This window comes from Coregonus clupeaformis, chromosome 31 (assembly GCF_020615455.1).
Source record: "Coregonus clupeaformis isolate EN_2021a chromosome 31, ASM2061545v1, whole genome shotgun sequence".
Taxonomy (NCBI): domain Eukaryota; kingdom Metazoa; phylum Chordata; class Actinopteri; order Salmoniformes; family Salmonidae; genus Coregonus; species Coregonus clupeaformis.
In genome coordinates, this window is record NC_059222.1 from 28,272,429 (window position 1) to 28,294,238 (window position 21,810).

The 21,810-nt window shown below is 44.0% G+C and overlaps 2 protein-coding genes across 4 annotated transcripts in view; both read left to right on the top strand.

The window, feature by feature from the left end:
• Positions 1-674: 674 nt before the first annotated feature.
• On the top strand, positions 675-6,084 carry LOC121547369 (myozenin-1). Of its 3 annotated transcripts, none has more exons than XM_041858622.2 (6): positions 675-807; positions 3,297-3,390; positions 4,480-4,646; positions 4,752-4,824; positions 5,437-5,620; positions 5,806-6,084. In XM_041858622.2, exons 2-6 carry the CDS (start codon positions 3,306-3,308, stop codon positions 6,044-6,046), a joined length of 750 nt encoding a protein of 249 aa, XP_041714556.1. In that variant the 5' UTR covers positions 675-807; positions 3,297-3,305; the 3' UTR covers positions 6,047-6,084. The 3 variants fall into 3 exon arrangements, with proteins under 3 accessions (XP_041714556.1, XP_041714555.1, XP_041714554.1); XM_041858621.2 differs by having other exon boundaries at positions 676-807; positions 4,749-4,824; positions 5,440-5,620; XM_041858620.2 differs by having other exon boundaries at positions 677-807; positions 4,749-4,824.
• A 759-nt stretch (positions 6,085-6,843) lies between these two features.
• Positions 6,844-21,810, top strand: part of LOC121547014 (inactive ubiquitin carboxyl-terminal hydrolase 54) — a 33,556-nt gene continuing 18,589 nt past the window's right edge. The window contains exons 1-3 of the mRNA XM_045209936.1: positions 6,844-6,950; positions 17,336-17,749; positions 20,320-20,412. Coding sequence (XP_045065871.1) covers positions 17,582-17,749; positions 20,320-20,412 — 261 coding nt within the window. The 5' untranslated portion in view covers positions 6,844-6,950; positions 17,336-17,581. The remainder of the gene's footprint in view (positions 6,951-17,335; positions 17,750-20,319; positions 20,413-21,810) is intronic.

Consider the following 21,810-nt stretch of genomic DNA (forward strand, 5'->3'; position numbering starts at 1 on the left):
ATGTGGTCGTTAGATCAGATAGTGTTCCTGTGCGCGCATTTGTGTCCCCACAGATGAGCACATTTCCTTGGGCCTGGAAATGGCACGTCTCTTCCTCAAGGCTGGGGAATATCTCCTCTGAGTTATATGGGGGATTCTGAGGGGGGGATATATATTGAGCAAAGGAACACATATTCTGCTGTTAGTACAAGTAATTTTTTCCGTTTTAACCAAGTGTGATATTTACCAATTTTGAGGGGATCAATTAGATTTTGTAGATTGGATTTGTACCAAATGATCAATCCTCCAGAGTCTCTGCCTCTATTGACAGAGCGTTTCTCTCTCTCTCTCTCTCTCTCTCTCTCTCTCTCTCTCTCTCTCTCTCTCTCAATTCAATTCAATTCAATTCAATTCAATTCAATTTCAATTTAAGGGCTTTATTGGCATGGGAAACGTGTGTTAACATTGCCAAAGCAAGTGAAGTAGATAGTAAACAAAAGTGAAATAAACAATAAATATTAACAGTAAACATTACACTCAGAAGTTTCAAAAGAATAAAGACATTTCAAATGTCATATTATGTATATATACTCTCTCCTGGTCTATACATAGACCTCAGGAGCATCTGAGAGATAGTATCAGTCTCCTCGTAGACCCTTAAGAAGCTCCTAGCCCCCCCACCCACCCACCCATAGCCCAGCTCCTTACTGGGATAGGGTTTCACTCCCTCTTGGGTGTAGAGGAGGGCAGGCACTTGGACACTCTCTTGAATACTTTCAACTCTTCTCCTTCTTTTCTTCTTCTCTAATTCCTGAGGATTCTACTGAGGTAAGTCTGAGTTTGTGACATCACTGCCCACACAATCCCACACGCACACAGTCTTTCACACACACAAGCAGTACATGTCTGTGGGTTATCTTGTTGTGATAATAGTGAAATGATGCAGGACTGATGTAGGTCTAAATGTCACCAAGGTAGGGACAAGCTACCAGATAGGGAGTGACTTGAGCTATATACCAGTTATAGAGTTGATTCAACATGGGTTTATGCCTTGCAGAGCCTGCACTGTGCTAGGCTGTGCTGTGCCAGGCGGAGAAGTCCCTGTCAGTGTGAATCATGTGTCATCCCCCCTATGACAGCATATCATATGTATCACAGCATGAATAAATGTATCAATGGCATCATATCAACTCACATTGGCTAGTAGCTGTATGGATTATGCAATGCTGGCAGACTGATAAACTCTTCAACACTTACTCAATACACCTTTGACAGCCCGTGTCAAATCATCGGGTACTAATTTGAATTGACTACATGGTCAGCGAATGCAAACTATGTTCTTGGCCTTCTTGTTCTGAAACCATTCCCATAACATGTCCATCAAGCTGGAGTGGGTTAGGAATATAGGTGTTACGGGCAGCAGGTAGCCTTGCGGTTAAGAGCATTGGACCAGTAACCGAAAGGTTGCTGGTTCGAATCCCCAGCTGACTAGGTGAAAAATCTGTCTATGTAACCATAATTGCTCCTGTAAATAGCTCTGAATAAAAGTGTCTATAAAAATAAACATTATCTGGACAGTTCTAGAGGAGGAGCGGAGTGTTTCGAGAATTGGGATGAGTGTGTATGGGAATGTGCTGACTGATTATGTTTGCTGTCCTCCGGGGAGATTTATCTGCAGCTGAAACAGGAATAGTGAGGGGGCAGGAGCCATTCTGCTTGGGGTAACCAGACCTTCAGCCTCATGTTCTCCTGAAGTTGGTGGTCCTTTCCCAACGCTAACCCAGCAGAAGCTCCATAAGCCTGACATTCTCCCACCTTAGTGGGAGCAATATTTAGATATTGATTGTCTTTATTGTGTACAATACAGACAATCAATTATATATATATATATACACATATTTATTTATTTATATTAGAAAATATTACAGAGGTCCAGACCTCGGTGTCCTCATACGTAGTTACGGCCATGCTTTCCCTGTCTCTGCCCAGCGGACCGTGAAGGGATCAGGGTGTGTATGTATGTGGTGTGTATGTGGTGTGTGTGTGTGTCTGTGTATATGCTTATGGGTTTGGCAATTCTACGGTAACAAAGTGTTGCTGAGACTTTTCATTTTAAAATGTATGTCAAACAATAAACAATGATTGCAAAGTTAAACAAACCATACAACTCTATGCGCAAGGACTACTTTTAACAATTTCCACAGAAATTTGTACAAAAACACATTTACTTGTTGGACAGTGCAGATGCAAAATTTGGTAACAGAATGACGGCACCAACAGCACAAACCGTCGTTGTGTTAGCAAACGTTGCATCTGCACTGTTCTTCAAATAAATTAGTTTTTGTCAAATGATTCTGTGGACATTTTTAATAGTGCATAAGGTTGTATGGTTTGTTTAACTTTGCAATCATTGGTTTTAGGTTGACATTTATTTTAAAGTGAAAAATCTTAGTCTCAGCATCACTCTGTCCCAATGGAAATGCCCTGTGTGTGCGTGTGTGTGTGTATGTGTATGTGTGTGTGTATGTGTGTGTATGTGTGTAGGTGTAAGTGTGTGTGTATGTGTGTGTGTATGTGTGTGTGTGTGTGTGTGTGTGTGTGTGTGTGTGTGTGTGTGTGTGTGTGTGTGTGTGTGTGTGTGTGTGTGTGTGTGTGTGTGTGTGTGTGTGTGTGTGTGTGTGTGTGTGTGTGTGTGTGTGTGTGTGTGTGTGTGTGTGAGTGGTGACAGTGACACTCAGCAGAGCTGCTGTGGAACATGTAGTAATAATAGCTGCAGGGTGTTGGATTCCAGCAGGAGCTTCAATTACTGCAGATTAAACCAATTACACCAACTACAGTATGGAATATAGACCCACAGGCCCAGGGGCTCAAAGGCCCAGAGCCTCAGAGTAATGGCTCCCTAGAAACCCCACCTAAAACCTTTCCTTATGGTGTTGTGGTCCAGCAATTAGATGGACAGAAGTGACAAACCATCCAGCCATTAATTGTGACACAGGAGGGGAAATGACCCACCATAAACCAGCTGAGCTGAAGGCTAGGCATTAACACAAGTCTTCAGGTCTCAGGCAAAACATTCAGTGAACACTAGTCACTTATGTAGTGTGTAGCTAGCTTTATGTGTGGCAGAGCTGGTTCGGGTATTGACTAGGCTTTAGATCTGTTGGCTAAAGCGGTCCAGTTAAAGCAACCATGGCTTGATATCGGGTCAGTCATGTATCATCATCATCATCATCATCAGTCTGATTGGGATTGGTGGATGTCACCGATCGCGCTGTGATTGGCTGGTGATTTTAACTGTGTATTTCTGATTGGTGCAGGCTCTAGGTATGCCTCTCTCAACTCCCGCCCCGCCTAACAAGATGAAGAAGGCCAACAAGATCATTACTGATCTGACCAACATCACCCAGGATGGTATGACGCATGCACGGGCACACACACCCACATACACAAACACACAGACCACACACACACAGTCCTGACTTACGAGGTACTACAAGCTACAGCTCTCAGCACAGGATTGCTTTGCCAGCTCCCAGCTTTGTGTGTGTGTGTGTGTGTATGTGTGTGTGACTTTGGGTGACTGTGTGTGTGTGTGTGTGTGTGTGTGTGTGTGTGTGCGTGTGTGTGTGTGTGTGTGTGTGTGTGTGTGTGTGTGTGTGTGTGTGTGTGTGTGTGTGTGTGTGTGTGTGTGTGTGTGTGTGTGTGTGTGTGTGTGTGTGTGTGTGTGTGTGTGTGTGTGTGTGTGTGTGTGTGTGTGTGTGTGTGTGTATTGTGTGGCTGGGCTCCAGGTGTTATGAGTGAAATCAGAGTGTGTGTAGCTGATGATGAGAATGTTTTATGGGGATGAGAGCAGAGCAGCCAGCCATCTGTAAAACACATTTGACACTTTTATCAGAGAGAGAGAAAGAGATAAAGAGAGAGAGGGAGAGAGAGACAGAAAGAGAGAGAGAGAGAGAGAGAGAGAGAGAGAGAGAGAGAGAGAGAGAGAGAGAGAGAGAGAGAGAGAGAGAGAGAGAGAGAGAGAGAGAGAGAGAGAGAGAGAGAGAGAGAGAGAGAGAGAGAGAGAGAGAGAGAGAGAGAGAGAGAGAGAGAGAGAGAGAGAGAGAGAGAGAGAGAGAGAGAGGGAATAGGGAGAGAGATACACTAGAAGGATAATGTAAAATGGTAATATTTCCACCTTGCTCTGAGATAGGTTAGTTGGAATTTTCGCCATGTTCTTCGCAACTATCTGCATTTTCAGATCTACAGTGCCTAGGAGTTGGGAGTTTAGACTAGAGGATGTGGGGTGAAAGGGGTGATATGGGGCTGGGAAGATAATATTGATTGATAATTGATTGGATTAATATAGCCCGTTTCCAGTGCTCAAATCACTTTACATAGGAAAGGGGGAACTGCGATGCTGTGTAAACTTAACATTGGAATCAATGCAATCAGGGATATGTAAATTAGAGTACATGTCATCTCATTCAATGCCTGACATTGTGTTTCCCCCTTCTACAGATGAAGAGTCGGACCCTGAGGCATCAGAGTTTGATCTGGGCACTAAGATCAAGACTCCTAAAGATACCATGCTGGAGGAATTGTCTCTTATGACCAACAAGGGATCCAAGATGTTCAGGATGAGACAACAGAGGGTGGAACGCTTCATCGTCACCAACGAGAATATGGTGGGGGAGTGGGGGTGGGGTGGGGTGGGTGGGTTGGGGGGGGTGTAAGTGTATGTGAGTGTGCTGATCTGGCTGTGTGTGTGTGTGTCCTGCCTCCTCTAGCAGAATCTCCAGAACCTGATTCCGTCCTTGGGGTGTGAAATGACGGCCCCAGCACCCGAGCCTGAACCTGAGCACAGTAGGACTATGCACTTTTAGGACTTCTCCATTAGTTCCATTGTACCAAGCTATACTGAACAAAAATATAAACGCAACATTCAACAATTTCAAAGATTTTACAGTTCATTGAAGGAAATCAGTCAATTGAAATAAATTCATTAGGCCCTAATCTATGGATTTCACATGACTGGGCGACCCTCTGCACACATTGATAACAGTCACCCTCAAAGCACCGTTACCCGTCGCTCCTCAAAAGCCGCGGCAAGGGAAACAACTACTTCAAGGTCTCAGAGCGAGTGACGTCACCGACTGAAACACTACTAGCGCGCACCGCTAACTAGCTAGCCATTTCACACCGGTTACATAAACAAATTTGTGCCCAAAATTGGAGAGAAATAAGCTTTTTGTGCATGTGGAAAATTTTTGGGATCTTTTATTTCAGCTCATGAAAAATGGGACCAACCCTTTACATGTTGCGTTTATATTTTTGTTCAGTATAAATCAAGCACACCTAAAGTATGTAAAACTATTTGACATTCATATGTACTGAACCGTGGTCTGATATCAACACCAGGGAAACATATACACAAACGAAAACAGTAAGATGATGTCATGTTTATCTCCCCCACAGTAGAGGAGGAGGTGTTGGATAAGGAGGCGGAGAAAGAAAAGAGGAGGCAGCAGTATGTGCGTACTTATGTGTCTCCATGGGAACGGGCCATGAGGGGAGACGAGTCTCTGACCGCCACCATGCACCACTGCATGGCTGGACCACACACTCCCCACGACATGCCCAAGTTCAAGAGCTTCAACAGGTAACACACGCATTCACACCAACACACATATGCACACACTCGTGCACGCACGCACGCACACACACAAACACATATACAACTGTCGAAATAAACAAATTCAAGACCTTCAGCAGGTTACTGCTGATGTATTTATTGCTATGTAGACATGTATTTTGTACATTATGATATTAATATTTGATTGACAGGTCGGCCCTGCCCTATGGCGGCTCTGAGAAGGCGGGAGGCCACATGACCTTCGAGCCTCCCGAGATCGTATTCGCCCCAGTGGAGCCGGAGCCTCTTCCCTCCCTGCAGATGGACATTAGGTCCCGCCCCTCGTTCAACCGCACCCCCATCGGTTGGGTGTGCAACCCGGAGGACAACTCACACATCCACATGCAGTTGGACAACATGCTGCCCTTCGACGGAGAGACGGACGATCTATAGACACACACACACACACACTCACACTGAGGTACTGTAGACACACACTGATGTAGACACTAGATACACACACACTGGAGTAGACACACACACATATGTTGATATTGTATTCGCCGCATGTGACAAATACATTTTGATTTGATTTATATGCATGAAACATAAATGGCTGAAGAGAAAAGAGACAGAAGACAATGGTGATGATCAAATCAAATCAATTCAACGTTTATTGGTCGCGTACACAGATTTGCAGGTGTTATGGCCGATGCAGGGAAATCCTTCTGTTGCTAGCTCCAGCAGTAAAGTAGAACGTCTCGCAAATACTGTATAATGCAAATACACAAATAATCCCAAAGATCTAAACAAGAAATCAAGAAATAACAATCCAAGTAGATAAAATGATGTGATGATGAAGATGAAGAAGAAAGTGATGAAGCTGATAAGACAATAACCTGGACAGTTGAACAGGTAGCCTAGATACTGTAGACATTATAGACACACCTGATGTTTCTATTAAATTCTATATTTATCCAATAAACCTTTCCCTGTACAGAAATCCTGTCTGATGAGCTCTGCTTATTTTCAATTGATCATATCCCCTCAACACATTAGAATTAAGGTCCGCTCTGCTACAGTAGGTATTGCCATGACGTAATTGGTACATTATCAACGAGGCAGTTCAGCTCATTGACCAGGAGAGGGCGGGAAGGAGCTGTTCAGTCCCACAGTCTGACGTCACTGACTGTGAGTGGGCTCGGGAAAACGGGCCAGCTATCGCGAGAGCAGCGTACCGCGGCCGCAGCACTTGATGGAAGGTTGGATTGAGCGCCTCTCCTCTCCTCCCTCTCCTCTCCCTCTTCTTTTTACCGGGACAGCACGAGACTGGAACGGGACACTAACGGGACCCGAGGTGAGCACGCACACTTTAAACTCCATCTACGAGAGATAAAGGCAGGGACAACGGGGTACTCATTCACCAGTAAAGAACGCACGCGGAAAAGTCAGTTCGAAAGGATGTGCGTGGTTCCGCGCGGCCAGATGTGACCTAACGGCTTTCATCTACTGTGCGTAGGTTTTGCTCTCTCTCTCTCTCTCTCTCTCTCTCTCTCTCTCTCTCTCTCTCTCTCTCTCTCTCTCTCTCTATCTCTCTCTCTATCTATCTATCTCTCCAGTGTTTATTACGCAGCGCTGCATGGTTCAGATGGTTGTAATGGATGTAATGGATGTCCCTTACGCAGGTAGCTCAGAGGCACACACACACACACTGGCAGCATCAGCATCTCCACGAGTGCCGCTTTGTGCATCATTACCATCATTTTATAACGGAGATTCTGAGGACCAGATTGACACTTTCAGAGTTGGTAGATATTGTATAGATACCTAATGCTTTAAACGGATTATTGGACCTAGCCTATAAACCTTTCCGTTAGGCTATTATATTTTATTACAGCTGGTTTGTGTTAGCCGTTAACGGCCCCGGTGACTTGTTGATAGAAAGCCAACCGCAGCCCGGGTAGCAGGCTTACGCGGCGTCATCAGTCCCAGTATTGATTTACCGCTGCGGTTTGGTCTCTATGATAGATGAGATTGGCTGTTACTGTTCATACCAGCACCGAGGACACCCCTGCTGCGAGCACACACACACACACACACACACACACACACACACACACACACACACACACACACACACACACACACACACACACCACACACACACACACAGCACACACATACAACACACACATACACACACACACACACAGGCACACACACACACAGCACTTTACAATGCACGTTCTGACACATTGCTGCGGTCTGGACCAAGCATGGCTCTCTCTGACATTCTCTCTCTCTCTCTCTCTCTCTCTCTCTCTCTCTCTCTCTCTCTCTCTCTCTCTCTCTCTCTCTCTCTCTCTCTCTCTCTCTCTCTCTCTCTCTCTCTCTCTCTCTCTCTCTCTCCACTCAGCAGAACAGAGTGGTAGCAGTTAGCAGACAGACAGTGGGTTGAAGAGAAAGATGTGGTCAGATAGAGCTGATGGAATTTCACTTTGGTTTGGAGACTGTAGTTAAATAGGCTGGTTTTGGCTTATTGTTGTGACAGTTGTTTATTGCTGGAGGAGAGGAGAGGGGGAGATGGGGAGAGGAGGGGAGAGGACAGGAGAAGAGGTGTCTACTTTTTCATTCACTCTCTTTCCCTTTTTCCCTCCCCCTCTCTCTCTCTCTCTCTCTCTCTCTCTGTCCCTCTTTATCCCTCTCCCTCTCTCCCCCCTAATCTGTGAATAGTAGAACGTGTGAGGGTTAGTGTGCGTTTGAATTACATTATGTAAGACAATATATTAACATATTGTCATATTCATAGCCTTTTTATCATCCTCATAGAAGGTCTGTGTGCATGTGCACGTGCCTGGTAATATTGATAAATTGCATTTACACTGTAAGTGTGTGTGAGTCAGGTGTGATGCGTGTGTGTGTTTTTATATGATAGAGTAATGTACACAGTGGATAAACTGGGGGAATGACCTTGAGGGTGTGTTTTAGTCTTAGATTACTCTTCTACTCACACATGCACATGCATATGTATATACACACACACGAGTCACGACACACATGCACGCACACACCATGTTTGTGACTCCTGCATAGGCTATTTTGACCAATAACAGTTCAATGCATTTCCAGAGTCAATAGAATTACTACTCATAGTGAGAGTATGGGATGTCCTGAGAGGCAGTTTAATGTTGGCCTAACTCTCTTTGTGAGCAAGTCTGAATCCCTAGGAATTGTCCTAATTGTGATTCCACTCTGAAGCTGTGTGTGCGTGGATATGAATTAAAATATAATTATAGAAAATAATGGTATTTAGCCTTACCTGGCTTATAGAGGGGGAATGATATTGATCTATAAATGAAATGTCCTAAAATGTAGTGTTCCATATGTTATGTCTGAATAGAACTTCTGAGAGGGGCTGGCTGCTGACTGGTTCTAGTGAATTACTGAGAGAGAGAAAGAGAGAGAACGTATCCTAGCCAGCAAACCTCAGAGAATTACTGAAGAAAGAGAGAACGAGAGGGTGAGGGAAAAAGAGAGAGAAAGAGCGAGAGAAAGAGCGAGAGAGTGGGGAGAATTAACTCTGGTTTCTCCCCATTGTCAACCAGTGCTATTTGAAGCTATAACCCAGTTACAGCGCATGCGTGTGTGTGTGTCAGTGCGGAGAGACTTGAGATAGGGAGACTTAAGGAAAGGGAGAGAGAGAGACAAAGATGGATGAAGGAATTGATGAGAATGGAGAATAGAGGTCAGAATGTGTGAGAGAAAAAGTATGTGAATGAGAGAGAATAAAGGATTTCAGCGGAGCGGAGTGTAAGAAAGAGACCTAGGAGTCAGGGCACCGGGAATCCAATTTTAGTTATTTTATTTTCTTGTAGGGCTCCAAAGAGCAAAATGCTAAAATCTTGAAAATAAATAAATAAAGTAGTTTCACCAAAAGCAAACACTGGCCTGTGGCCTAGACCAGGGATTGTCAAACGTTTTGGGGTTAGGGACCCCTTTTGTGATAGCAAATTCATCAGGGACCCCCTCATAATTAGAACACAACTCAAGTGCAATAGAAATAGCCTAACATTTGTTTTACTATGACGTCTGCAGTGCATGGCTGGACAAACCATGGTCACGTTCCCCTGTTTAGACGTTACGTGCATAAACCAATGGTTGCGTGCCACATCATCGACTGTGTCATCGACTGACATATTGCTATAACATATGATGTTGTTAGCTGATACTTAAAATACCTTTGTTGTAAGATCTGGCAGGTATCAGCAACGCCTGGGCAGAGGAACATGCCTCAAGTCTCTTGGCATTGGAGAGAAAATGTTGCAGTTTTCAAGCCAATTTCCTGCAATTCTACACATTTTTTCATGGGGCAGAGAGATGTTTTGTTGTTGTTGCAACTTTAAAGATACACTATATATACAAAAGTATGTGGACACCCGTTCAAATTAGTGGATTCGGCTATTTCAGCCACACCCGTTGCTGACAGGTGTATTAAATCGAATACACAGCCATGCAATCTCCATAGACAAACATTGGCAGTAGAATGGCCTGTACTGAAGAGCTCAGTGACTTTCAACGTGGCACCGTCATAGAATGGCACCTTTCCAACAAGTCAGTTCGTCAAATTTCTGCCCTGCTAGAGTTGCCCCGGTCAACTGTAAGTGCTGTTATTGTGAAGTGGAAACATCTACTAGCAACAACGGCTCAGCCGCGAAGTGGTAGGCCACACAAGCTCACAGAACGGGACCGTTGAGTGCTGAAGTACGCGTAAAAATCGCCTGTCCTCGGTTGCAACACTCACTACCGAGTTCCAAACTGCCTCTGGTAGCAACGTCAGCACAATAACTGTTTGTCGAGAGCTTCATGAAATGGGTTTCCATGGCCGAGCAGCCGCACACAAGTCTAAGATCACCATGCACAATGCCAAGCGTCGGAGTGGTGTAAAGCTCGCCGCCATTGGACTCTGGAGCAGTGGAAACGCGTTCTCTGGGGTGATGAATCACGCTTCACCATCTGGCAATCTGACGGATGCATCTGGGTTTGGCAGATGCCAGGAGAACTCTACCTGCCTGTAAAGTTTGGTGGAGGAGGAATAATGGTCTGGGGCTATTTTTCATGGTTCAGGCCCCTTAGTTCCAGTGAAGGGAAATCTTAACGCTACAGCATACAATGACATTCAAGACGATTCTATGCTTCCAACTTTGTGGCAACAGTTTGGGGAAGGCCCTTTGCTTTTTCAGCATGACAATGCCCCCGTGCACAAAGTGAGGTGCATGCAGAAATGGTTTGTCGAGATCGGTGTGGAAGAACTTGACTGGCCTGCACAGAGCCCTGACCTCATCCCCATGGGATGAATTGGAACGCTGACTGCGAGCCAGGCCTAATCGCCCAACATCAATGCCCGACCTCAGTAATGCTCTTGTGGCTGAATAAAAGCAAGTCCCCGCAGTAATTTTCCAACATCTAGTGGAAAGCCTTCCTAGAAGAGTGGAGGCTGTTATAGCAGCAAATGGGGGGACCAACTCCATATTAACTTTTGGCCATGTAGTGTAATATCCTGCAATTCTACACATTTTACCATAAGGCAGAGAGAACACTTTGCAGTTTTAAATACATTTTGGGGAATAGTGTTGAGTTGAAAAATGTATAATTGGTGTAGTACTGTGTATACCAATATCCCTGTAAGCTTCCCAGGCCCATGTTGCCCAGGGTTAAGAATTGTAGATGTTTATATTAAATTGTATTGTATTGTATTACTCACTTTAAACTTATTCCACGGATCCCTTGGCCAAAAGTCGTTTAATCTGTTGTTAGTAATATTAATAATATTATTATTTATGTTTTTAATTTTATATATATATATATATACACTACTGGTCAAAAGTTTTAGAACACCTACTCATTCAAGGGTTTTTCTTTATTTGTACTATTTTGTACATTGTAGAATAATAGTGAAGACATCAAAACTGTGAAATAACACATATGGAATCATGTAGTAACCAAAAAAGTGTTAAACAAATCAACATATATTTTATATTTGAGATTCTTCAAATAGCCACCCTTTGCCTTGATGACAGCTTTGCAAACTCTTGGCATTCTCTCAACCAGCTTCACCTGGAATGCTTTTCCAACAGTCTTGAAGGAGTTCCCACATACAGTGGGGAAAAAAAGTATTTAGTCAGCCACCAATTCTGCAAGTTCTCCCACTTAAAAAGATGAGAGAGGCCTGTAATTTTCATCATAGGTACACGTCAACTATGACAGACAAAATGAGGGAAAAAAATCCAGAAAATCACATTGTAGGATTTTTTATGAATTTATTTGCAAATTATGGTGGAAAATAAGTATTTGGTCAATAACGAAAGTTTCTCAATACTTTGTTATATACCCTTTGTTGGCAATGACACAGGTCAAACGTTTTCTGTAAGTCTTCACAAGGTTTTCACACACTGTTGCTGGTATTATGGCCCATTCCTCCATGCAGATCTCCTCTAGAGCAGTGATGTTTTGGGGCTGTCGCTGGGCAACACGGACTTTCAACTCCCTCCAATGATTTTCTATGGGGTTGAGATCTGGAGACTGGCTAAGCCACTCCAGGACCTTGAAATGCTTCTTACGAAGCCACTCCTTCAGTTGCCCGGGCGGTGTGTTTGGGATCATTGTCATGCTGAAAGACCCAGCCACATTTCATCTTCAATGCCCTTGCTGATGGAAGGAGGTTTTCACTCAAAATCTCACGATACATGGCCCCATTCATTCTTTCCTTTACACGGATCAGTCGTCCTGGTCCCTTTGCAGAAAAACAGTCCCAAAGCATGATGTTTCCACCCCCATGCTTCACAGTAGGTATGGTGTTCTTTGGATGCAACTCAGCATTCTTTGCCCTCCAAACACGACGAGTTGGGTTTTTACCAAAAAGTTATATTTTGGTTTCATCTGACCATATGACATTCTCCCAATCCTCTTTTGGATCATCCAAATGCACTCTAGCAAACTTCAGACGGGCCTGGACATGTACTGGCTTAAGCAGGGGAACACGTCTGGCACTGCATGATTTGAGTCCCTGGCGGCGTAGTGTGTTACTGATGGTAGGCTTTGTTACTTTGGTCCCAGCTCTCTGCAGGTCATTCACTAGGTCCCCCCGTGTGGTTCTGGGATTTTTGCTCACCGTTCTTGTGATCATTTTGACCCCACGGGGTGAGATCTTGCGTGGAGCCCCAGATCGAGGGAGATTGTCAGTGGTCTTGTATGTCTTCCATTTCCTAATAATTGCTCCCACAGTTGATTTATTCAAACCAAGCTGCTTACCTATTGCAGATTCAGTCTTCCCAGCCTGGTGCAGGTCTACAATTTAGTTTCTGGTGTCCTTTGACAGCTCTTTCGTCTTGGCCATAGTGGAGTTTGGAGTGTGACTGTTTGAGGTTGTGGACAGGTGTCTTTTATACTGATAACAAGTTCAAACAAGTGCCATTAATACAGGTAACGATTGGAGGACAGAGAAGCCTCTTAAAAAAGAAGTTACAGGTCTGTGAGAGCCAGAAATCTTGCTTGTTTGTAGGTGACCAAATACTTATTTTCCACCATCATTTGCAAATAAAATCATTAAAAATCCTACAATGTGATTTTCTGGATTTTTTTTCCTCAATTTGTCTGTCATAGTTGACATGTACCTATGATGAAAATTGCAGGCCTCTCTCATCTTTTTAAGTGGGAGAACTTGCACAATTGGTGGCTGACTAAATACTTTTTTTCCCCACTGTATGCTGAGCACTTGTTGGCTGCTTTTCCTTCACTCTGCGGTCCAACTCAACCCAGACCATCTCAATTTGGTTGAGGTCGGGGGATTGTGGAGGCCAGGTCATCTAATGCAGCACTCCATCACTCTCCATCTTGGTAAAATTGCCCTTACACAGCCTGGAGGTGTGTTGGGTCATTGTCCTGTTGAAAAACAAATGACAGTCCCACTAAGCCCAAACCAGATGGGATGGGGTATCGCTGCAGAATGCTGTGGTTGCCATGCTGGTTAAGTGTGCCTTGAATTCTAAATAAATCACAGACAGTGTCACCAGCAAAGCACCCCCACACCCCCACACCATAACACCTCCTCCTCCATGCTTTACGGTGGGAACTACACATGCGGAGATAATCCGTTCACCCACACCGCGTCTCACAAAGACACAGCGGTTGGAACCAAAAATCTCACATTTGGACTCCAGACCAAAGGACACATTTCCACCTGTCTAATGTCCATTGTTCGTGTTTCTTGGCCCAAGCAAGTCTCTTCTTCTTATTGGTGTCCTTTAGTAGTGGTTTCTTTGCAGCAATTCGACCATGAAGGCCTGATTCACACAGTCTCCTCTGAACAGTTGATGTTGAGATGTATCTGTTACTTGAACTCTGTGAAGCATTTATTTGGGCTGCAATTTCTGAGGCTGGTAACTCTAATGAACTTAACCTCTGCAGCAGAGGTAACTCTGGGTCTTCCATTCCTGTGGCGGTCCTCAAGATAGCCAGTTTCATCATGGCGATTGATGGTTTTTGAGACTGCACTTGAAGAAACTTTCAAAGTTCTTGAAATGTTCAGTATTGACTGACCTTCATGTCTTAAAGTAATGATGGACTGTTGTTTCTCTTAGCTTATTTGAGCTGTTCTTGCCATAATATGGGCTTGGTCTTTTACCAAACAGGGCTATATTCTACCTACCTTGTAACAACACAAGTGATTGGCTCAAACGCATTAAGAAGGAAAGAAATTCCACAAATGAACTTTTAAGAAGGCACACCTGTTAATTGAAATGCATTCCAAGTGACTACCTCATGAAGCTGGTTGAGAGAATGCCAAGAGTGTGCAAAGCTGTCATCAAGGCAAAGGGTGGCTATTTGAAGAATGTCAAATTTAAAATATATTTTAATTTGTTTAACACTTTTTGGTTACTACATGATTCCATATGTGTTATTTCATAGTTTTGATGTCTTCACTATTATTCTACAAGGTTGCTAGTTTGAATCCCTGAGCTGGCAAGGAGGAAAAAGCTGCTGTTCTGCTATTGAGCAAGGCAGTTAACCCCCAAAAACTACTCCTGGGCGCTGTGGACCTCGCTTAAGACAGTCCCCCGCATCGCTCTGATTCAGAGGGTTTGGGTTAAATGCATAAGACACATTTTGGTTGAATACATTCTTCCTGAGAGAAACTCAGAAATTAAGGTAATGGTAATGTTAGAAAATGTAAACAAATGTAAATTATTATTTTAAACAGGAAGACATTTAGACTTGGATCAGGCTCCGTGCATTTTGTTTGATATGTTTAGCACTTGACTATGCACCTTTTAAAGCCAATGTTCCGCGTTCGCGGAGACCGCATTCACGCTAAACACTTCATATGTCGGCTCAATCAGAAATTACCTTTAAATGTCAAGGGAGCTGTAACAGGGATCTAGCGCTGATTGGATTGAATCCCGGCCTGAAAGCAGTATGGGAGGAGAGCCAGAGAGAGAGGGAGGGCAGGAAAGGGGGATATAAAAGAGACAGGCTTTAAGACTTTACAATACAATGCGACTCTCAGTAGCTAATTAGTGTTATGTGTTACTCTAGTGATCCGCCTGAGTGACCATCGGTTGTTGTTGTTGTCTTGGTTGTTGTTGTTGTTGGTGGTTGTGTGTGTGTGTGTGTGGTGCAGCCAGCTATAAGGGAGGCCATTGTGTGTGTGGACAGTAGATTGTCTTTCACTGTGCTGGGCTGTGGTGTCACCAGCCTCTATCAACTACTACAGTGAGAGGGAGGGAAAAAGAGGGAGAGGGGGAGAACTGGAACACATCAATGGTGTAGTGACCGATATGGGTGGAGTAGAGTAGGGCATTGCGTGTTGATGGTGTTGGACCACAGGGTCTTAGAGTTTGATTGAATATTAGTACTACTCTAACTCACCCTGGCTGCCAGGAACTCTCAACCGTCAATACACATCACCACCATCACCGCTAGGTTCAGGCTCTGGCCATGTGTGTGTGTGTGTGTGTGTGTGTGTGTGTGTGTGTGTGTGTGTGTGTGTGTGCATTGGACCAGTGCAGACTACAGTGTGCTAAAGCACATGGTTCGGCTTTTCCCCCACGTGCCTGCAGCTTGGCCTATTTCCATGGTAACTAGCCGAGAAAATTACCACACACACACTCACACACACAGACATACGCACACACACAAGATCACATCAGTTCAGTACTGGATGTTGTTGTTCTTTTGAGGAAAATGTCAATGGGGACATGAACGTCACACAAATCCAGTATGAATCCATCTCTAGTTTGTCTCTCTCTCTCTCTCTCTTTTTCTTTCTCTCTCTCGCTCTCTCTGTGTGTGTGTGTGTGTGTGTGTGTGTGTGTGTGTGTGTGTGTGTGTGTTTTAGGCCGCCCAGTGCTGTGGGATCAGGACGTCGTGAGCAGGCTGTTGATTGGAGGGTTGTTTACAGCAGGCCGTGCTTCCCATGGTGACCAGGGGGGAGGGGTTATGTAAGAGAGGATTTCTCTCTCCCCCCTCCCTCTGTTTGTCTCTACATTTCCCTATTTTGACCCCCCCCCCATGTTCCTCTCTCATTCTCACCTAAAATAATACAGTATAATTAGAGTAGCATAGTCATATGCTACTTGCTCCAATCAACATAGACAAACATTGGTTAGGTGTTTATGTCCTGTCGATGATGTAGTGATGTTATTAACCGTATACTAAGTACAGCAAAGTGACTGTCCAGAGGGTACACACTGTGTCTCTTTTAATGCCCATGACTGTGTCCTGCTGTAGCCATCGCTATAGAAACAGCCCACGCCATCTTACACACACACACACACACACACACCACCACCCGTACACCGCAGCATCGCTGTGCCCTCTGGCCCGTCGCCAAGGGGTCGCTATGGCAGCACGGCAACGAGGGGAGGGAGGGCACTGCGGCTCCACTACTGCCCAGTCTGTTACGCAACACACACACACGCGTTTGTTTTACTATCCTTGTGGGGTACAAACAATTGATTTCCTTTCAAAATCCTATTTTTCCTAACCCCTAACCCATAACCCTAAACCTAACCCTATCCTTAACCTTAACCCCAAACCCCTAACCCTAAACCTAACCCTAAACCTAAACCTAACCCTAACCCCTAACCCCTAACCCCTAACTCTGGTTATAACCCTAACCGTAAAACTAACCCCTAAGCCTAAAATAGCATTTTTTCCTTGTGGGGACTGGCAAAATGTCCCCACTTGTCCGAATTTTCCTTGTTTTACTATCCTTGTGAGGACTTCTGGTCCCCACAAGGATAGTAAAACCAAAAACACACACACACACAGTGGCAGCAACAACGCACAGACACAGACAGTGACAGTGACAGTACCCACACAAACGATTCAGGCATGTGCGCTGACATTCACACACACACAGACACTGAGTAATACTGCTCCAAAATAAGGCTCAGATAAAACTGACCTAATATTTACATAACAGACAGCTTATCACTACTCTACTGTCTGACACAAAACTGTCTACAGTACAATACAGTACTATACTCAGTGCTATGCTCGAACTTTCAGGAACATTTTCAGGCTACAATATTGTGAGTATTATGGTATTCCTTGGAGACTTCAGTGCAGTTTTGTGGAGGTAAAATGTTGCGATGATGTAATAGGCCTATACGCTGTGAGTGTGTTTCATTAGAGATCTAGCTACCTCTGTGTTGATTGTGTTGTGTGGTTTGTCTCTTGCAGGCAGAGTGAGAGAAGAGAAGAATCAGGAGACAGAATATCGGCAGAAGTAAAGGACTGCAGACACCTGCCAGTCAAGACTTACCTGAAAGAGACCACAGCACTCTCTCCCTCTTTTTACCTCTTCTCTTTATTTCTCTCTCAATCCCGCTCTCTCTCTAATGGGAGTAACTTAGAACATGTTGTTCCATCTCATGCCCCGCCCCCTCCCTGTGTTTCCGTGGTGATGGAAGCGCCCAGCAGGAAGTGATGTCGTGGAAGAGGAACTACTTTGCGTCGGGCGGTGGCAGCGGAAGTCCCGGTGGAGGTCTACAGGGCCTGATCACGACCCCGCGGACTATGGCCTCCTTTGCCCCGAGTAAAGGACTCAGCAACGAACCTGGACAGAACAGCTGCTTTCTAAACAGTGCCCTGCAGGTACACACACACACACACACACACACACACACACACACACACACACACACACACACACACACACACACACATAGTACCAGTAAAAAGTTTGGACACACCTACTCATTCAAGGGTTTTTCTTAATTTTTTACTATTTTCTACATTGTAGAATAATAGTGAAGACATCAACACTATGAAATAACACATATGGAATCATGTAGTAACCAAAAGAGTGTTAAACTAATCAAAATATATTTTTATATTTGAGATTCTTCAAATAGCCACCCTTTGCCTTGATGACAGCTTTGCACACTCTTGGCATTCTCTCAACCAGCTTCATGAGGTAGTCACCTGGAATGCATTTCAATTAACAGGTGTGCCTTCTTAAAAGTTAATTTGTGGAATTTCTTTCCTTCTTAATGCATTTGAGCCAATCACTTGTATTGTGACAAGGTGGGGGGTATACAGAAGATAGCCCTGTTTGGTAAAATACCAAATCCATATTATGGCAAGAACAGCTCAAATAAGCAAAGAGAAACGACAGTCCATCATTACTTTAAGACATGAAGGTCAGTCAAAACGGAACATTTCAAGAACTTTTAACGTTTCTTCAAGTGCAGTCACAGAAACCATCAAGCGCTATGATGAAACTGGCTCTCATGAGGACCACCACAGGAATGGAAGAACCAGAGTTACCTCTGCTGCAGAGGATAAGTTCATTAGAGTTACCAGCCTCAGAAATTGCAGCCCAAAGAAATGCTTCACAGAGTTCAAGTAACAGACACATCTCAACATCAACTGTTCAGAGGGGACTGTGTGAATCAGGCCTTCATGGTCGAATTGCTGCAAAGAAACCACTACTAAAGGACACCAATAATAAGAAGAGACCTGCTTGGGCCAAGAAACACTGGTGGAAATGTGTCCTTTGGTCTGGAGTCTGAATTGGAGATTTTTGGTTCCAACCGCCGTGTCTTTGTGAGACGCGGTGTGGGTGAACGGATGATATCCGCATGTGTAGTTCCCACCGTAAAGCATGGTGGACGAGGTGTTATGGTGTGGGGGTGCTTTGCTGGTGACACTGTCTGTGATTAATTTAGAATTCTGCATGGCTACAACAGCATTCTGCAGCGATACGCCATCCCATCTGGTTTGGGCTTAGTGGGACTATCATTTGTTTTTCAACAGGACAATGATCCAACACCCCTCCAGGCTGTGTAAGGGCTATTTGACCAAGAAGGAGAGTGATGGAGTGGTGCATCAAATGACCTGGCCTCCACAATCCCCCGACCTCAACCCAATTGAGATGGTTTGGGATGAGTCGGACGGCAGAGTGAAGGAAAAGCAGCCAACAAGTGCTCAACATGTGTGGGAACTCCTTCAAGACTGTTGGAAAAGCATTCCAGGTGAAGCTGGTTGAGAGAATGCCAAAAATAAAGAAAAACCCTTGAATGAGTAGGTGTGTCCAAACTTTTGACTGGTAGTGTACATATGTACAAAACATTAGGAACACCTTCCTAATATTGAGTTGCACCCCCTTTTGTCCTCAGAACAGTGTCAATTCATCGGGGCATGGACTACAAGTTGTCAAAAGCGTTCCACAGGGATGCTGGCCAATGTTGACTCCAATGCTTCCCACAGTTGTGTCAAGTTGGCTGGATGTTGTTTGGGTGGTGGACCATTCTTGATACACACGGGAAACTGTTGAGTGTGAAAAACCCAGCAGCATTGCAGTTCTTGAGACACTCAAACTGGTGCGTCTGGCACCTCCTACCATACCCTGTTCAAAAACACTTAAATATTGTGTCTTGCCCATTCACCCTCTGAATGGCACACATACACAATCCATGTCTCAATTGTCTCAAGGCTTAAAAATCATTGTTAACCTGTCTCCTCCCCTTGATCTACACTGATTGACATCAATAAGGGATCATAGCGTTCACCTGGATTCACCTGGTCAGTGTATAGCTGTGCTAGACTGTCATTCTCAGTGAAATCTCACTCTGTGTCCCTGGGGAGCAATGATTGGGTGATGAGATAGTGAGAGGGAGAGAGAGAGAGATACAGGGACATAAAAAAAGAAAGAAAGGAAGAGAAAGATATAGACAGAAAGAGAGAGAGAGAGACAGAGAGAATTAGACAGTGAGTGAGTGAGGGAGGAGAGAGAGAAGGAGAGGGTAAATAGAGAGAGGGAGGGATGGAGGTAGAGTATGTCCTCTCTCTGTCCGCTGTAGTGATGTTTCACAGCTGGAAGCCGATTAATCATAAATAAATAAACGAAGGAGGGATGGAGGAGGGAAGAGGGAGGAGGAGGGCATACACTAGCGTCAGCATGCACTGTCACCTTCCTCCTTCTTTCCCCTACACTTTTTGAATAAGGTTGAATGTCTTAATTTGAAGACTTTTTATGATTCTCTTTTTGCTGTCACAATACCCGACTCGCATCCCACCAAATGTTTACCAACAGACCTGGGATTCAAACTGTCAACCCTTCGGTTGCTGGTCCGACCTCTTGGTTACATGCCTCCTCTTAAAAATGTAAATATATTCAATATATAAAATGTAAATATATAAAGCATTTGTTTTCTCCTTAGGTTCTGTGGCATCTGGATATCTTCCGTAGAAGTTTCCGGCAGCTGACCACTCACAAGTGTATGGAAGACTCTTGCATCTTCTGTGCCCTCAAGGTAGGTACAGCTCTGTGAAGTAATAATAATAATAATAATAATATGCCATTTAGCAGACGCTTTTATCCAAAGCGACTTACAGTCATGCGTGCATACATTTTTTTGTTTTTTGTGTATGGGTGGTCCCGGGGATCGAACCCACTACCTTGGCGTTACAAGCGCCGTAGAAGTCTCTATGTAGCTAGCAACGCGCCTGCCCCGCCCACCTGAGGATCTGTCTTTTTCAGCCATATATTTCCTGTGTTTTAGGGGTACAAAATCCACTTGTCAGTCATTTAGATCTCGCTGGATTGATTGCTTTCATTTAACTCCTGCGACTCTTTCATACTCTTGCTTTTGCCTGTCATTTTTTCCCGTTAACGTTACAACCACGGAAATGTTTGTAATGACCTGTCAGACACACCCCGGTAATGGCTGAAATGGGCTCAATGGAATACATTGTCTTTCCGTTGCATCTATAAGAACGCTAAATCTTCGTCTGGGATTTAACTCATCATCTCGACACTTACATCACAAGAAAGAGAAGAAAGATAACATTATTTTGATGTGTGTTCATTTTTGGTGGAATTGAAAAAAGTAATAATTTGATACAGTTAAAGTGTTTACAAATTAGACACGCTTAAATGAAAGCAACTTCCAAAAATGAATTATAGTGGACTATAGGGATATTATGTCTGATCTTGCAAACAATGTACAGTATAGTATGCATAGATAGGTGTGATCTAGAGCCAAGCGTATTGATTTTTAGTCCGAGGGTATACTGCTATTGACACACTTGTTGAATTATGCAACAGAACGTGACAACAACAGTAATTAATGAGGCAGTTTAGACAGCTCAGGTGAGTGCCAGTAGGCCTAGACAGAGGACCTTTTTTTTTATTGCAGCCCTATTCCACCCCTTTATGTTAATCAAATACATATATTTTTATTTAAAATAAATAAATTAAAGAAATACCTGATTCCGTTAGAACATTTATATGTGAGTGCATTCTAAGAAAAAAACAGGGACATTTTACAATAAATGTAATACCTGCAATCCCACCAAAATCATTAGATTCCATTCATTATTTGTCCGTGCCAGTAAAATGTTTTATGTGCTATAATTCATTCAATACCTGATGGATAAAAAAAAGTAGTTTCTTAGAATTGTTTTAAAAACGTTTTAACAATTTTGATGACCGTTGCTAATGTAGCTCCTACTGTATGTAGCTCAGAGCATGCGCTGACCAGCTGGCAAGTGTCTTAACTGACATTTTCAACCTCTCCCTGACCCAGTCTGTAATATCTACATGTTTCAAGCAGACCACCATAGTCCCTGTGCCCATAAAAGCCAAGTTTAAATGACTGTCGCCCTGTAGCACTCACATCTGTAGCCATGAAATGCTTTGAAAGGCTGGT

What these genes read in the sequence shown, in the direction of transcription:
- LOC121547369 (XM_041858620.2), top strand. Translation starts at nt 3,306, where the DNA reads ATGCCTCTCTCAACTCCCGCCCCGCCTAACAAGATGAAGAAGGCCAAC. An exon ending in TCGTCACCAACGAGAATATG is followed by an intron (nt 4,647 to 4,748) that starts GTGGGGGAGTGG and finishes TGCCTCCTCTAG; the next exon opens with CAGAATCTCCAGAACCTGAT. An exon ending in AAGTTCAAGAGCTTCAACAG is followed by an intron (nt 5,621 to 5,805) that starts GTAACACACGCA and finishes TTTGATTGACAG; the next exon opens with GTCGGCCCTGCCCTATGGCG.